This window comes from Schistocerca nitens, chromosome 1 (genome assembly GCF_023898315.1).
Source record: "Schistocerca nitens isolate TAMUIC-IGC-003100 chromosome 1, iqSchNite1.1, whole genome shotgun sequence".
NCBI classification, from domain to species: Eukaryota; Metazoa; Arthropoda; class Insecta; order Orthoptera; family Acrididae; genus Schistocerca; species Schistocerca nitens.
The window spans coordinates 147,028,494-147,046,884 of record NC_064614.1 but is presented as its reverse complement, the minus strand read 5'-3'; the positions used below and the strand labels follow the sequence as shown (position 1 = coordinate 147,046,884).

Sequence of the window (18,391 nt, the reverse complement as noted above, 5' to 3'; positions counted from 1 at the left end):
ACAAAACATTTACAAACCTCAGAAGGTTTTCTGGTGTTACAGTTCAATGGCCATTGGTGGTCCAGTTAAGAATTCATCTGACCATGTAGCAACATCTTTGGCCTTGTTTACCGTATTTACTCGAATCTAAGTCGCACTTTTTTTCCAGTTTTTGTAATGGAAAAAACCGCCTGCCGCTTAAAATCGAGTGCAAAGTGAGCGGAAGTTCTGAAAAATGTTGGTAGGTGCCGCCACAACTAACTTCTGCCGTTGACTATATGTAGCGCTACACAGGGATGCTTTGCAGGCACAAAGATAAATACTGGTGCCAAAACCTCTGCGTCAGTAAATAAATTTTTTTTTAAAAAAAAAAAGGTGGAAGACAAGCTTTTTTCTCCACCCTGAGTTTCGACCACTGCATTTTCATACATTATCCAACGAAGTAAATACAAATTCCGTATTGTTCATCTTTGAATGTAGCAGCATTTCAATGTACTATGAAAATCCGACTGGCAAGACTGTTTGGGATGTTTGTCAATATGGCCATCTCTACGTTCTGAATTTTTCCTACCTGTGAGAAGAGATGGTTGCTAATAGGAACTTTTATGAATTGTGAATCACATGCAGTATTCTCTTCACCATAAGAATAATACGAATATAAACATTTGGCCATGTATTCTTTCATGTTTGCTGCTATCTCATTTAAATCCTGTCTGCGTAATAAACTACTAAGGTAGAGTGAGACAACAGCAAACGCGGAAGAATATATGTATTATGTCATGTTTATATTTGTATTATTCTTATGCCTAATAGTTATACAGTCAGAAATGAAGCACGGCAATTGACTAGATTTTTAAATCTAAGATAACTCTAATTTCTGTGAGGAATGTAATGTACTATGGAGGCATCTGCAACGATTTTCAAACGGAGAAAAATTTTCGCTAAACTCTTGTTCAGAACATCTTCTATCATACGCAGTCTATTATTCGGTTCTTGTTGATCATTATCAAAGAAAGCAGCACTGTAAGTAACAACAAATAGCAGTCTCTTGTCATTGTTTCGCTAATGAGACGATTCCTCTCTTTTTTTCTTTTAATTGTAAGCGGCGGTAGTGCGCACAAAAGCAAGCCATGCCGTGAGTGGCGATAGGCCATAAACACTCATTATCAGAATGCGACAAACAATGCATGACACAGTAAAGTAATGCATTTTCAGCTTAGAGTGATGTAAACACCTATAACAAAGAGAACGGCACCTATCAGATAAAAGGAAAATAAGCAATCAATTCAAAACAGATGAAGCACGTGAAAAAGGAAGGGTACCCATATAAACACGGACGGAGCGCCTGACGCATTGCAATTTCTACCTGTTAAAGCTTAACTGCTAAGCTTATGACTCAAACCAAACTATTGTAGCTGTATCGTCATTCATTCGACCTAAATTGTGTCTCATATTACAATGAACCAATTTTGTTTCGATTTGGAGGTGCGGCCTAAAACTTTTCTCTCTCCCCTTGAATTTCGAGTCTCAAATTTCAGGTGCGGCTTAGATTCGGGAAAATTTTTTTTCCTTGATTTCGAGTCTCATTTTTCAGGTGCGGCTTAGATTCGAGTGCGACTTAGATTCGAGTAAATACGGTATGTGTGTAACAACTGCTTAATGCTTCAGCTATACAGAGTTGTTACCTATATTTCTTCCTTCATTTGTATTCCAGACAGGACTTTCCATTATCATATGAATATAATATTTTATTGTTATATCAAGTTCCATTAAATTACTTTCACTTAAAAAAATGGGTTAATTTCTTTACATATAGCCTTGGATACTTTAATTTCAAATATTATTTTTTTGAATTAATCACATTACTGATTTTTGCTCAGACTTTTATTTCTACTTAACTATAGAGTTTACATATCTAAAAACACAGATGATGTGACTTACCAAACGAAGCGCTGGCAGGTCGATAGACACACAAACTAACACAAACAAACTAACACAAACAAACACACAAAATTCAAGCTTTCGCAACAAACTGTTGCCTCGTCAGGAAAGAGGGAAGGAGAGGGAAAGACGAAAGGATGTGGGCTTTAAGGGAGAGGGTAAGGAGTCATTCCAATCCCGGGAGCGGAAAGACTTGGGGGGAAAAAGGACAGGTATACACACACACACACACACACACACACACACACACACACACACATATCCATCCACACATATACAGACACAATCAGACATATTTAAAGACAAAGAGTTTGGGCAGAGATGTCAGTCGAGGCGGAAGTGCAGAGGCAAAGATGTTGTTGAATGACAGGTGAGGTATGAGTGGCGGCAACTTGAAATTAGCGGAGATTGAGGCCTGGTGGGTAACGGGAAGAGAGGATATATTGAAGAGCAAGTTCCCATCTCCGGAGTTCGGATAGGTTGGTGTTAGTGGGAAGTATCCAGATAACCCGGACGGTGTAACACTGTGCCAAGATGTGCTGGCTATGCACCAAGGCATGTTTAGCCACAGGGTGATCCTCATTACCAACAAACATTGTCTGCCTGTGTCCATTCATGCGAATGGACAGTTTGTTGCTGGTCATTCCCACATAGAATGCGTCACAGTGTAGGCAGGTCAGTTGGTAAATCACGTGGGTGCTTTCACACGTGGCTCTGCCTTTGATTGTGTACACCTTCCGGGTTACAGGACTGGAGTAGGTGGTGGTGGGAGGGTGCATGGGACAGGTTTTACATTGGGGGCGGTTACAAGGGTAGGAGCCAGAGGGTAGGGAAGGTGGTTTGGGGATTTCATAGGGATGAACTAACAGGTTACGAAGGTTAGGTGGACGGCGGAAAGACACTCTTGGTGGAGTGGGGAGGATTTCATGAAGGATGGATCTCATTTCAGGGCAGGATTTGAGGAAGTCGTATCCCTGCTGGAGAGCCACATTCAGAGTCTGATCCAGTCCCGGAAAGTATCCTGTCACAAGTGGGGCACTTTTGTGGTTCTTCTGTGGGAGGTTCTGGGTTTGAGGGGATGAGGAAGTGGCTCTGGTTATTTGCTTCTGTACCAGGTCGGGAGGGTAGTTGCGGGATGCGAAAGCTGTTGTCAGGTTGTTGGTGTAATGGTTCAGGGATTCCGGACTGGAGCAGATTCGTTTGCCACGAAGACCTAGGCTGTAGGGAAGGGACCGTTTGATGTGGAATGGGTGGCAGCTGTCATAATGGAGGTACTGTTGCTTGTTGGTGGGTTTGATGTGGACGGACGTGTGAAGCTGACCATTGGACAGATGGAGGTCAACGTCAAGGAAAGTGGCGTGGGATTTGGAGTAGGACCACGTGAATCTGATGGAACCAAAGGAGTTGAGGTTGGAGAGGAAATTCTGGAGTTCTTCTTCACTGTGAGTCCAGATCATGAAGATGTCATCAATAAATCTGTACCAAACTTTGGGTTGGCAGACCTGGGTAACCAAGAAGGCTTCCTCTAAGCGACCCATGAATAGGTTGGCGTACGAGGGGGCCATCCTGTACCCATGGCTGTTCCCTTTAATTGTTGGTATGTCTGGCCTTCAAAAGTGAAGAAGTTGTGGGTCAGGATGAAGCTGGCTAAGGTAATGAGGAAAGAGGTTTTAGGTAGGGTGGCAGGTGATCGGCGTGAAAGGAAGTGCTCCATCGCAGCGAGGCCCTGGACGTGCGGAATATTTGTGTATAAGGAAGTGGCATCAATGGTTACAAGGATGGTTTCCGGGGTAACAGATTGGGTAAGGATACCAGGTGTTCGAGAAAGTGGTTGGTGTCTTTGATGAAGGATGGGAGACTGCATGTAATGGGTTGAAGGTGTTGATCTACGTAGGCAGAGATACGTTCTGTGGGGGATTGGTAACCAGCTACAATGGGGCGGCCGGGATGATTGGGTTTGTGAATTTTAGGAAGAAGGTAGAAGGTAGGGGTGCGGGGTGTCGGTGGGGTCAGGAGGTTGATGGAGTCAGGTGAAAGGTTTTGCAGGGGGCCTAAGGTTCTGAGGATTCCTTGAAGCTCCGCCTGGACATAAGGAATGGGATTACCTTGGCAAACTTTGTATGTGGTGTTGTCTGAAAGCTGACGCAGTAGAGTTTATATTACTTGTTTCTATTTGGGCCTTTAATTTTCACTTGGTGTATTGATTGAATTAGAAACATTTGATTGGATACGTTTCTTCAGTTGTGATATACATTTTTTTTTTAATGCTGTTCATAACTGATAAACCACAAATTTCATTTGTAAAAGACTTATTATCATGACTTGTTTGAAATTTTAATCTGAGAGAGAAATGTTTAATTTAAATGATTCTATGATCAACTGCATATGAAATTTTTGTGCAGTTTTACTTACATTTTCTCTCTTGCAATTGGGGAGATTACTGTCTGTCTAGTGGAAAAAATTCAGTTGATGTATTTTCTTATGTTAATATTTATAATTATGAACAGAATATTCTGGTATTGTTCTTACAATGTTATTTACAATTCCTTGTACTGTATTTTTAACTTAACGTAATTAAAGTAGAAACCAATGAATTTCTGCACTGAAAAGAATATAAAACTAGGTAACTGTACATCTCGTAAACTATTTTCGGTGGTCCTAGAATACCTAATTGGATAATAAAGGGAATCCAAGTTCTGGGTAAAAGATTACATAACTTGAGCTTTGTTGATAATATTGTTCTATCTGAAAATAAAATAGAACAACTTCAAATACTGGTTAGCAAACTAACATTAGTCTGCTCCAAAGTTGGTCTAAAAATGTATTATGATAAAACCAAGATCATGACGAATGAATGAATGAATGGACACCAGAGGGAAATACAGGTTGAAGAAAAGGCATGTGATTTCTCATCCAGATCCAAGGAAAAGCTTATCTAGCAAAATCGGATCAGCTTTGTTTTTAACACATGTATGAAAACAAGGACCCGGCAACACTATGACGCCATGCAGCACTTCAAAATGGACAGAGGAACATGCATCACCCCACACTACTGTACCAGCCATCGCAGCTCACTGAGTACACTGCTGGGGCGTCAAACCCACATCCACCATGGAGCTACAATTAAAAATGTTGATGTTGCAATATTAGTTTTATTTGTTGTACCTAATTTCGAGCCTTGTGCTCATTATCAAATCATCCAGTAAGTTACACTATCCATCAAGACAGCCACATGACTGTTTATTTTACTTAAACACATCATTGTAAAGTAGTGCATGATCAAACTTCAGTTTGTTTCTAGTTATTTACAAGGCGCTCTCCATTTTATGTACTGTAGTCTCTACTGCTGTCTTTTCCTGGATGCTGTTTGATAAAAATTCTCCTAGATATTTAAAACAATCTAGTTTAGATATTGAGTTGTCATTTTTGCACATTTTTGATATGCATTACTGATGTCTACCATGAACTGTGTTTTTCAAATGGTATTTATAATCCTGTTTTTGCTGCTTGATGTAATAGTCCTGCAATTTGTTGTTCTGCACTTTCAAATGAATCTGTAATAAGTGCTATGTCTAGACAATCTACAGTGATATTTTTTGGCTTTACTCCTAATTGTATCCCCTTACTATTTATGGTCTTCCTGCAATCTCTATGCACTTTCTGTAAAGCACTGTTAAAAAAAAAGTGGTGACAAACCATCTCCTTGTCTCACTACTGATTTTAATTTACAACTTTCTCCCATAAATTTCACTTCTGATGTTGTTTTGGTCAACACTGTTTTATTTCTATTGCTTTTTTGTCTTAGTCCAAACTGTTCTGAAATGTTGAGTAGCGTATTTCTATCAACAGAATCATATGTCTTTTTGAAATCTATGAATGTTATATCAAGCTTATGATTTTTCCTAATTTCTAAAATGTGTTTTAATTTTATGACTTATGAAGAGGCATTTAAACAGTCATTCTTTGTGCAGTCCATACGTGACTGGAAAGAAGTCCCAATAACAGGTACAATGGGACGTAATCTCTGCCATGTACTTCACAGAAGTTTGGAGAGTATAAATGTACATGTTGACATGTTCTACACACTATCTGCTTTTCCTAAACACTCCCTGATACTCCCCTAATTGTGGCTCAAGTATTCTTTCAGTTCTGCTTCAAAGTGCCTCCAACAAGACCTTATTTGACAGTGGCACCGACACTTGTTGGGGTCTGTTTTATCTCCCTTTTTATGTGGGTCATGTATTAAGGGGCTCCGGAACGCCCTATACTTGCAATGTTAAAATAATGCTTATAAATTACATCTTTCCTCACAAAGTATTTGAGGTAGGAAGTTGAACTTTTTACAGATTATTTATTGGAATATGGGCTACAACTTAACACAGGGATATTACAAAATTTTAGTTCAGTTATTAAAGATGATTTTTTTTCAATTGTAATGAAAATTCACAACATTTTTTTGCAATTTTTTATTTATGTATTCAAAAATATACAGTTTTTTGGAAAAAGGCTGTGTTAAATTATGCAGAAGGTACTGTGTAACATTTACTGAAAGTTTGAAACAAATATGTTTGGAAGATGCTTAGAAAACATGTAATTAGTATGAGAAAATAAAAGTTTTGGGAATCGAGCGACAAAGATTGGATTAACTTTTTTAGTGCATTCCAGGTCCATAGGATGGATTATCTTCATCCTCTGCAAACTCCTCCTCCAGCTTCCTCTTGTTCCTCCTCCTGTTTACCCTTGCTTGTATTTCTAGACTCTTTACAGCCCTGTCTACAGCCCGAAGGCATTCCTTGTCTAAAGCAAGCATCGCTCGTACCGTGTTAGAACCTATCTTCATTCCCATATTTCTAAATACCTTGCACCTTACAATGTTGCCACCATTGAAAGTCGCAACAGCATCATACACACCAAAGTGAAGTGTTTCTATTCCAACAAATACAGTCTTGGGGATTCTCGACCATATAACACTATTTACACTTTCATCGGGGTTTTGAGTTTTTCCGTGAATACACTTTTTCAACAGTTCAGGTGCTGCTAAGTCTCTGAAAATAGGTTTTATCACCTCCATTATTGCATGAGGCAGACTATGCTTATGAGTGTACACTTCACCAGATAGCAATCCTTTGTTATATTTACACCAACTGTCTTCTTCTTTGGGACACAAGCTATGTTGGAGATTTTCATCGTCTTTATTGTTTACAGTAATAACACATACCTTTGGCTTTCCAACGTTTCTCCTTTTCTTAAAAGCCTTCAGAGGATTTCTAATAACTTTACGTTTACTCATTATTACACTTCAACAAAACAGAGACTCTAGAAACAGAATTAATTACGAATATTTTCGAGATAACGACAGAATAAATAAACATGAAACAATCGACAATCACACCAGCGATATATATTGAACCATCACAGGTTAGCCACAACACATACTTTATCTCACATCACTAAAATGTACCTGATGAACACGGACGTTAATAATAACACCATTTGACAGCAGTTTAACAGCGCCACAGTGGGTCACGCCCATGTAGAACACATTTCAAAAAAATTTAAAAATAGTTGTAGTCTTCGGAATTGAATAAATTATATATCTATTAAAAGGTAATAGTCTGCAGAGTCAGAAAACACAAAAAAGTAAAAATTGAACTTTTCATGATTTTGAGCCTTTTCGGAGCCCCTTAATGCAGACATCCAATCCAGGAGGCAGCACATTTGTTTCCCAGATTTATGAATTATTTTTGCTAGGCATACTATCATATTGTCTCTAGAATGCTTCCAGAAGTCCATAACTAAATTGTCTTTCCCAAATGCTTCCTTATTTTTAAGTTGTCTAATGATTTCTTCAATTTCTTTGAATGTTGTTGGCTTCAAATCTTGTTCTTTTCATACTTTATTGTCAAAACTGAAATTTTTGTGTAATGCGCTGCAATTGCATAACTGTTTGAAATATTCAGTAAGTATTTCACAGCGTTCAGAGCCACTGTATGTAGTTTCGAACCTTTTTTGAATGTCTAAATTGTAAGCTTGGTGGTATATATTTTCTTAAATTAGTTTTAGACACTCTGTAGAAGCAAGGCACTTGGAGTAAATGCCCATTCTTGCAGAACTGGTAAGATCCTTGGCAGATGCTGACAGGTAACGATATTACTGAAGCATCAGTTCAAAAAGTCATGGCTGCAAAATACTAACTTGATGTATCTACAGAAGGAAGGAATGACTGGTAAGAGCTGAACTTGGGAAAGAGCAGATTCAGTTTTGGAGAAATTCAGGAATACATAAGTTAACACTGACCCTAATACTTATCTTGGAAGATGGTTGAAGAAAGGCAAAACGGAACTTGTAGCTTTTGATCGTGCTGGCTAGAATATGCACTTTAGAATTTCAAAGTTATCACCGATAAAACAGAGGGAGCAAAAGTATAACAATAATGGGAACATATAACGGAAAACAGTATTCTCAAATTTGCTCTTTTTCTAGGAGAATCACATACATTCACAGAGACAACCATACAGACACATATTGCTGTGATCACACGGTTTTCTGTCACATGTTTCTATGTGCCACACACCAATCCACTATAGACACTATTTGGGCAGCAAAATAACTGATGGCATCAAGAATAAAAAGAATATAGTATGCAGATTGGTAGTAGCATGGTAAAGCACTCCTAAAAAAAAAGATATACTGATATTAAATTTACATTCATTTGTTAGGACATGTTTTCTGAAAGTATTTCTTTGCAGTGTAGCCTCATATGGAAGTGGAGTGGGGACAAACTGTATGGACAAGAAGGTAATAGAAATTTTTCAAATGTGGTGCTACAGAAGAATGGTGATGATGGATAGACAAAGTAATTAATGAAGAGAAACTGACTCGAATTTGGGAGAACATAAATTAATGACACACTGCAACTAAATGAAGTGATAAGTTTAGAGGACACATCCTGAGACATCAAGGAGCCACCAATTTGGTAATGGAGTGCAGTGTGGGAACAGTGAAAATTGTAAAAAGAGAGATCTACGCTTGAATACAGCAAACAGGACCAAATGGACATAAGGCACAGTGGTTATGCAGGTGTGAACAGACTTGCACAATGCAGACTGGTGTGTAAAGCTCCATCAAACTAGTCATCAGATTGATGATGACAAGGATGAGACACAAGATATCAGTTTTGTAGGGTCATTTGTCAATCTTATTTCTTCATTTCTTGTTTGTTTTACTGTTTCTCATTTCTAAGTGGTATACTTTTTTGTTGCATTTTCTTAAAAAATTTAGTAATGATTACATTTACATAAGAAATACTTTTTTATATTGTATTTTACACCTCCAAGTATTATACCATACCTTCAGTTCACCTCTCAACAACAGATGATCAAATTTTTATTGTAGTTTATAATTTGATGATAAGGCTATAAATGGTTCCCTTGTTGTAGCTATTTGTAAAGATAAAGTAATGAAGACTAAACAACATCATCAGTTTATTATTTCGATTTTTTACAAGTTACTATTTTTTAGTTTTTTTATATTGTCTTGTTTCTAATTCTGTGTTTTCTCTATTTGTTTTCTTAAGGCATTATATCTTTTACAGGATGTGCTGTATCTATACATTACATATTATAACTTTTAAATACATTAGAGGTAGAAAGTACTTCATCTGTGAAGCCCATGGTTTTTCTTTTCCCCAAAAGAAGTGATACACCATATAAATTATATCTTTTTCTTGTACTGCATAGTTTTAGGGGAAAAAACTTGTAAGTACTTTAGGTCAAAACTGAAGTATTACCTTAGAATGTTGAGCAAAGTTTGCATACATATTATGCTGCAACTGACAGAAGACTGTGCCTTCAGAAGTATTGACAGTGATATGAGTTCTTTGCAGGGTACAAAATTCAGTTGAAATACTATAAATTCCAGGAGCTGGAAAAATTTCTCCTGAAAAATAACAAAGGATAAGTGCCATTAGTGCCATAATTTAAACATCAGATCAAGTTCGTTTTACGTAAGATACCTAGATAGTTGAATACACAATTTCATTATTAACATCAGAGTTAAATTTATAAGTCTCAGTACATATACATAGTATTTTCTATTCTTATATTATCAAGACATTGAATCTTCAAGCATGGTGACACATTTAGAAATTTTAAAAAAATGGTCAGTTTAGAAATTAGGTAACAGGTGCTGGCAGAACTGAAGTTGCAAATGCTTGGACGGTTTAGCTGGTAAGAGCACTGTCCATGAAATGCAAGGTTCCAGGTTTGAGGATTACACTGTATTTCACACTAGTTAACTATACATGGCACCAGATGACACCATTTCTGCATTTCAGCATGTCCCATAACTTCTAATAATTGTGGAAAAATCTGCTTTTAGATAGTATAGTGTCCGATTCTAACCTCAACCTTCTTGGCTTCTGATAGAAGATATCACATGTTGCCTCCAAATATTTTTATCTTCCACTACTCCCTCCCAATAATTTATGCCCGTCCTGTTGCATACTGTTTCAATTTCATTTACCCATGTACTCCTAGTTCTCCCTCTTGGTCTCTTACCAAATGATTTCTCCACGAATATTCTTGAAACTACTTAAGGGGCTCCGGAACACACTATACTTGCAATGTTAAAATAATGCTTATAAATTACATCTTTCCTCACAAAGTATTTGAGGTAGGAAGTTGAACTTTTTACAGATTATTTATTGGAATATGGGCTACAACTTAACACAGGGATATTACAAAATTTTAGTTCAGTTATTAAAGATGATTTTTTTTTTCAATTGTAATGAAAATTCACAACATTTTTTTGCAATCCTTTATTTATATATTCAAAAATATACAGTTTTTTGGAAAAAGGCTGTGTTAAATTATGCAGAAGGTACTGTGTAACATTTACTGAAAGTTTGAAACAAATATGTTTGGAAGATGCTTAGAAAACATGTAATTAGTATGAGAAAATAAAAGTTTTGGGAATCGAGCGACAAAGATTGGATTAACTTTTTAGTGCATTCCAGGTCCATAGGATGGATTATCTTCATCCTCTGCAAACTCCTCCTCCAGCTTCCTCTTGTTCCTCCTCCTGTTTACTCTTGCTTGTATTTCTAGACTCTTTACAGCCCTGTCTACAGCCCGAAGGCGTTCCTTGTCTAAAGCAAGCATCGCTCGTACCGTGTTAGAACCTATCTTCATTCCCATATTTCTAAATACCTTGCACCTTACAATGTTGCCACCATTGAAAGTCGCAACAGCATCATACACACCAAAGTGAAGTGTTTCTATTCCAACAAATACAGTCTTGGGGATTCTCGACCATATAACACTATTTACACTTTCATCGGGGTTTTGAGTTTTTCCGTGAATACACTTTTTCAACAGTTCAGGTGCTGCTAAGTCTCTGAAAATAGGTTTTATCACCTCCATTATTGCATGAGGCAGACTATGCTTATGAGTGTACACTTCACCAGATAGCAATCCTTTGTTATATTTACACCAACTGTCTTCTTCTTTGGGACACAAGCTATGTTGGGGATTTTCATCGGTTGAAGAAGTATGAAAAAAAAGAGCCCAAACAGCCTTCTTCATTTCGTCGACACTTTGTGTATTTTGCCTAATAGCCATTCCATAATAGTTCTGTATTTTGTCAATTACACTGTCAGTTAACCTTCCCTTCCCATCCAACCCTTTACCATCACTGAGTTTTTGTTTTTTGTACGAAGCTTTCAGTCGCCGAAGTCTTGTTCCCATTCGCTTCTGTACGTGTCCAATACAATCAAATTTCTGCACTACAACATCATCACCATAGGGCTTCAGTCCTTGAACAAGTTTGAAACTTTTAGAATCACCATCACCAAGGTAATTAACATATCGCACTTTATCACACGCCTCAGAACGCTGGAATATACTGGCAACACCAGCCACTTCCATTCCTCCACTACTGCCACTATAGTTAGCTTTGCAATTATTTTCATGTGTACCTTTATATTTTTGTGGACATCTACAATACTTTGATATTACTGCTACATCTGAAACTTTCCCTGTATACATACTGGTGACAGATACTACACCATGAAGAGATGTGTCCCCATTTATGCCAGGTACCATCGAACGCTGCAGTCAAATCTCTGTTACCATTATTTTCCATTACTGCCTCTTAAACAGCGTTCTTCATAGATTCTATACAGACATCTTCTACTTTAGACCCTATTAATTTATTATAGGTCGTAAACTTGGTTGGGGGATTTGGAAGATTAATGATGCCACAGAAAATTGCACCTGCAGTAGCACCCTTACCAACTGAACACAAGGAATAAACAAATCTAATGTTGTGTTCGTAGATTTTGCTACCATTTTCTTCAGTTGCAGTTACTGAAACACTGTTCCAAAAGGTGGTCATGTATGAACACTTATCACATTTCAGTTGTATTTCACTAGCAAGTCCTACGTGCTTTATTATGGAGAGTTCCAGACCAACTTCACTACAATGAATACATCTTACACAGTTTGAAAAAATTCCTTTGAGAACCGACATATCAAATATTTCATTCACATCCGATTCGCCCATAAAACATTCATAGTTTTCACTCATTGAACCAAGCTTCTTCTGTGAAGTATTTTCTTTCCCACTTTGACTGCTATGGGCAGGTGTACTTGAGAGGTTAGGTTCACTCACTTGGTTATCGTCTTTATTGTTTACAGTAATAACACATACCTTTGGCTTTCCAACGTTTCTCCTTTTCTTAAAAGCCTTCAGAGGATTTCTAATAACTTTACTTTTACTCATTATTATACTTCAACAAAACAGAGACTCAAGAAACAGAATTAATTACGAATATTTTCGAGATAACGACAGAGTAAATAAACATGAAACAATCGACAATCACACCAGCGATATATATTGAATCACCACAGGTTAGCCACAACACATACTTTATCTCACATCACTAAAATGTACCTGATGAACACGAACGTTAATAATAACACCATTTGACAGCAGTTTAACAGCGCCACAGTGGGTCACGCCCATGTAGAACACATTTCAAAAAAAATTTAAAAATAGTTGTAGTCTTCGGAATTGAATAAATTATATATCTATTAAAAGGTAAAAGTCCGCAGATTCAGAAAATGCAAAAAAGCAAAAATTGAACTTTTCGTGATTTTGAGCCTTTCCGGAGCCCCTTAATCCGCTTCCATTTTCATCAAATCACCTGTCGATTGAAGTCTTTTGTAATTATTGCACTCATTATTGTTGCTCGTCGTGATAGCATGTAGGTTTTGGTGTTGTGTATTCTCTTCCAGCTTTGGGATTCATTATCATAGTACAGACCAAGGATTTTCCTATAAACTTTGTTTTCAAATATTTGGAAGTGATGTCCTTCCATTTTAGTTTAATTACATGTTTCTGCTCTGTAGTTTAGGACTGGTCTGATGATTGTGTTATATAGCTTCATTTTAAACAATGAAAAATCCAGGATGGAATCACAAAATATTATGAAAAGGACAGACTGCTACTCAAAATATAGAGGAGAGACAGAGTCATAGACAGGCACAACAAAAATCTGCTACACCTTGGAGCTTTTGGAGAAAAGGCTTTCTTTTAAAGTAGAAAACACATGCACATTCACACAAGCACAACTCTCATATACATGACCACTCTCTCTGCCGGCTGAGACCCCTGCCTGCCTGCGACTCAATGTCTTCTCTATTTGGTGATTACCAATCTATCCTTTTCATAAAATTATAGCTTCATGTTAGTTTTACTTGTCAGTAGTATAGACTCTAGAAGTTTTGTATAGAGCAGTATGATCTATTAGCATTCTGCAGTCTGATTTTCACTTCACTTGTCTCTGATTTCATTTATGTATCATTGTGCCCAGAAATTTGAACTGTTTGACACTTTTGAATTTTGTTTTCCAATTATTAAATGCAACTGATTGTCTTGTTCATATCTCCATCCTTGACCTATATTGCATTTTGCTTTCTTATCATTTACTTTTAGTACAAGATTGGATGCTTCTTCTACAAGCTTCACAAATAACTGCCTAATCTCTATTTCACTGTTTTCAATGAGCGCTACATCATCTGCATTTGTTAAAACTTTATTTCTTTGGAGGATCCCAGAAGACACTAGCTTGAGCTTCCTTACAACTCTCTCCACGGCTGCATTTAAGGGGAAACAGAGATTCCCCATGTCTTGGTCCCTTTTTATTTTTAAAATGGTCAGATTTTATTCTATTTAGCAAAGTACTAGTCATATTTTCACTAATGCACATTTTACAAAGATTAAGAAGATTGACTGGAAATCTCAAGTCATTACATTCCACAGGCTTTGTCTGTCAATAGAGTCATAAGCTATCATAAAACTGGTGAACAAGTAATATAATTTTTGTTTACTTTCCTGTATTTTTCATTTATTGCTTTGATTACTAATATATTATCAGTAGTGGATCTATTTCTTTGAAAGCCATTTTGATAATCCCGATAATATTTTCTGTGTATGCTTTCACATGGTTTAGCAATAAACAACAATAAAATCTTACAGACTGTGTTAACTCCTCATATTCCTCGATAGTTTCTGAAGTGTTCCCTGTCTTCTTTTTTATGTACTGAGACTACTGATTCTTTCCAGTCTGCTGGTATGTTCTCAGTTTTCCAGGTTAACTGTATCACGTGAAACTAACATCTGTGCAGTGGTTCTTCTCCATATTTTAATATCTCAGCAACAATTCTGCTGCTCCCAGTTGTCTTGCCATTTTTTAGGTATTTCATACTTCTCAACACATCTCCACATGTCAGTTCTGGAATTTAGTTATCATTAGGGCTGGTGCTGGAACTTGTAATTGGTGATTCTGGATCAGAACAGTTCTGTAGATTGTCAGAGTATTCCTTTCTTGTTGATAAAATTCTGCATGGTTCAATAATTATATTTTCATCCATAACCTTCATCATCTCACATTTGTAATTAAAGCCTCTCCATTTAGATCAGTTGTGGCCAGAGAAGCTATGTGCCAACTGTAGGCTTGATGGACAAGCACTCCAGTACCCTGCATCAGAAATTGAGTACCAGTCATCTCATCATACTGCAAACGTAAGGTCTAATTTACCTAGTACCCTAACTATGCCTATCTATAAATCAAGATAACTCGTGAACTCCCCCTCTGTTGCTGCTATTTGGCTCTGGAATGAGCTACCCTGCACTCTGTGCACAATTAAATGCCCTGTTGCTCTAAAGGAAGAGCTGAAGCACTGCCTCCTGTCACCCTCTAACAACTCCCCAAAAATTAACATGTATGGTCAGTTTTCACCCCGTCTAACAGTAACGTAAATGTGCCTGCCTTCTCCCATTCACACTTCTTGTTTTTTCATTTCTCAGTCAGTCACATCACTTTACTTTCTTTTCACCCTTTTTAATAGTATTGTGTAAACCCCCCCCCCCCCCTCTCTCTCTCTCATGCTCATGGCTGTATACTTCACAGTTTACAACTGTCTCCCTTTATCTTGTCTCTATTTTTGTACCCATGGACAAATGTACTGTGTTTTCTTTCTCTTTCATGCTACAGTAATCACAAAAGTTGTATAAAGTTGTAACTTGTGTTTATTATAATGAACATAATATGTATAATGGCTGGTTAGATGTGACAGAGGGTCTGATGTCCCAGAACTTACCAGGTTTAGTAAATCAACAAATACGTAAATAAATATTACAGCCACTTTCCTCCCACACCCCTGACTCAGGGCACATGAAAAACTCATTACTGATTATGACATGTTGCACAAAATGAAATGCTGAAGCATTTCACAGTTTTTGTCATATTTTTATATCACCGGTATTGCAGTAAGAAGATGTATGTGAATTTTGAAAGTATTTTCTACATCCTTATACTTCATTTACAAATCACTTCTCACTAGACATCCACACACACACAGTTTTCCTTCTGCAACTAAAGTTTCCAGACATCCATCTTCAGGACAATATCCTGCATAGCACTCAAATTGTCGTACAATATAGAACAGAGTCCAGAAATGCTCCTTGCAATTTCTGTATGCATTCCAATTCATTTAAATTAAGTCGTCATAAATGGCATGAAAATAGTTTTGATACATAGTAGAGAATGGTGCCCACTGAGGTTCCCACGTTGTGTGGAGTACCTAATTTGTAGTTCACAATGCCATTTCTGATGTGCTTTGCTAATGAAGAGTCAACCTTTATGATCGCATGAATGAAGGATTATTAAAAAAACCAGAAAACTTGTACAACATTTAATGATTTCTAAATTAAAAGTCATTTTATCTGAATAATTTTCATGAAGTTTACCTGTATTTCTTGTGTTTTCAGATGAATTTTTTCGGCAAATTGAGAAAGGGTGTTCTGGCCCTCAAGTATAAAGTAATTTGCGTTATCTGCATGATATACACTAGAAATTGCATCAAGAATGGTGCAGCACAATGCAGGGCAGTTTGATTTAAGAAAAACAGATTGTAGTACTTGAAAGGCCTGTATATTTCTCACACTGGCTCCTGTAAGAATGAATAATTAGTTTCAGTTAATGAGACAAATTAAAGCAAAACTGCATAAGCTCCATGAAAACTATATTTAGGTGTAGATGGACATAAAGATTGAAAGAAAATTCTACATATCAGGCAGCAATAGGCATGAAAGTAAAGGTTTTTGCAAACACTATCTCCTGAACTTTAATAAAATTAGTTTGGATACACGGCTGCAACATGAAATAAAAACGAGATTTAACGTTTCAACATTGCAACGGTACTTGGGGGGTGATGAAATTTTTGAGTAGTCTAAGGTTAAAAAGGAGAGCCATTAAGGGAAACACAACATACCCTTTTTCTCTTATTCTTTCAACAGTGTCTCCCTCGGCCCATATTGATGGCTCCACCAAATACTTGAACTACTCAAATACCTCCAGCTCTTTTCATGTTTGAAAAGCAATATTTCTGGTTTTTTGTTTTTCCTTTCTTACTTTTTTTTTTTTTTTAGTTCTACCACTACACAGTTAACAGCTGCCTACTGCGAGTATTATTTCTTTATCTTTTTCATGTTAAATTTTAGATATCCTATGTAAATAGATGTTGATGCCAAAAGAAATACTTCACTATTTTCAGTGGCTCAATAGAATATTTCAAACTGATTATGTATATTAGATTGTGCTAAAATTACACCTGTAATGCATGTAGTTATTAGCTAATGTTAAGACAGTAACAAATGCACTGCCATTATGTTTGACAAGTATTTTTAAAATAAACTCTCCAACTGTTTCCCTTACCTCTCCCTGAAGGCTGCGGCAATGAGAAATTGCTGATTTTAAAGAGGGAACCCATACTAGCCTGGCTAGGGCGTAGTTCAATGTAACCACACATCGCAAGAGAAGCCACCATCAGAACCAGGTTACGGATGGCTTCTTGAGATTCTGGGCTAGTGTCATGTTCTAACCTAAAACATACACAATTTATGTGTCAGTCCAAAAGAGGCAAATAATATGCAGTGTCATTAAGTGCACGATTTTTCCCCTCTCATAGTTCACATTTGCACAATGCATTAATAATGTAAATAATATCCGCTAGTAAGTTTGAATTTCTTCAATTTTCAATGTGTCAGATTATAAGATATCTATTGAAAAATAACACAGATCTGATTACCATATAATGTATGATACTAGAGCCAGAAACCACGAAACCGCTGGAAATCTCTTACTTAATATGCTCAAAGGAACAGCATTCCTAACAATTTTCGACCATAATCTTGCAAATATGCAGATATGTTTGACAGATCCATGCCAAATATGAAAACAGGTTGGTTAATACAATAATTACAAAGCCCAAGACAGTCTTCAATAGTTTCGAATATTCTATTTCACAAATTTAACACTGGGCTTCTATGAGCAATTACACTTCTCATTATTAGCAGTGCTATCAGTCACAGCATGTAGTCATATTTTATTTTATTCACTGTGCACTAGTTCTAACACTTACATTGCACAAGGTTAGTGAAACATCACAGTTTAAAACTCAAACTCATTGCAACAAGTCAGTTCATATGAAGTAAATAATTTCTTCATAATGTAACAGTTCAAAGTGGTCCTCAAGGGCATGGCTTCAACCCAGCACCATACTGAGCATTTTCCTAATGTTTCCATCTGTAACTGCATTTCGAGACATCATTCACATGGGCCTTCTTCAAGGTATGTATGGTGACATCTGAATTCAGCCACCCATTTCTTAACTGTTCAAAATTAAGGAGTAAATTCATTAGAAGCCTTCACACTAACTTTGGAGGAATTTATGCAATCACGAATTCATTCGGCATATAGAACTTTATGACTGCATGGAATATCGGTTCATAAATTTGAACAATATATATATATACACACAACTATTTTAAAAAGCTGTATTAATAAAACAATGCTGGAATCCTTAGAGCATTTCCTGGAATTAAGACAGGCAACATTAGTGTGTTA

General features: G+C 36.8%; 1 protein-coding gene across 1 annotated transcript in view; it reads right to left on the bottom strand.

The window, feature by feature from the left end:
• The window catches only part of LOC126243507 (WD repeat and FYVE domain-containing protein 3), a 324,242-nt gene that overhangs the window by 254,044 nt on the left and 51,807 nt on the right, over positions 1-18,391 (bottom strand). The window contains exons 7-9 of the mRNA XM_049948168.1: positions 17,201-17,367; positions 16,234-16,436; positions 9,710-9,858 (exon numbers count right to left, since the gene is read on the bottom strand). Of these exons, the coding sequence (XP_049804125.1) occupies positions 9,710-9,858; positions 16,234-16,436; positions 17,201-17,367 (519 nt within the window). The remainder of the gene's footprint in view (positions 1-9,709; positions 9,859-16,233; positions 16,437-17,200; positions 17,368-18,391) is intronic.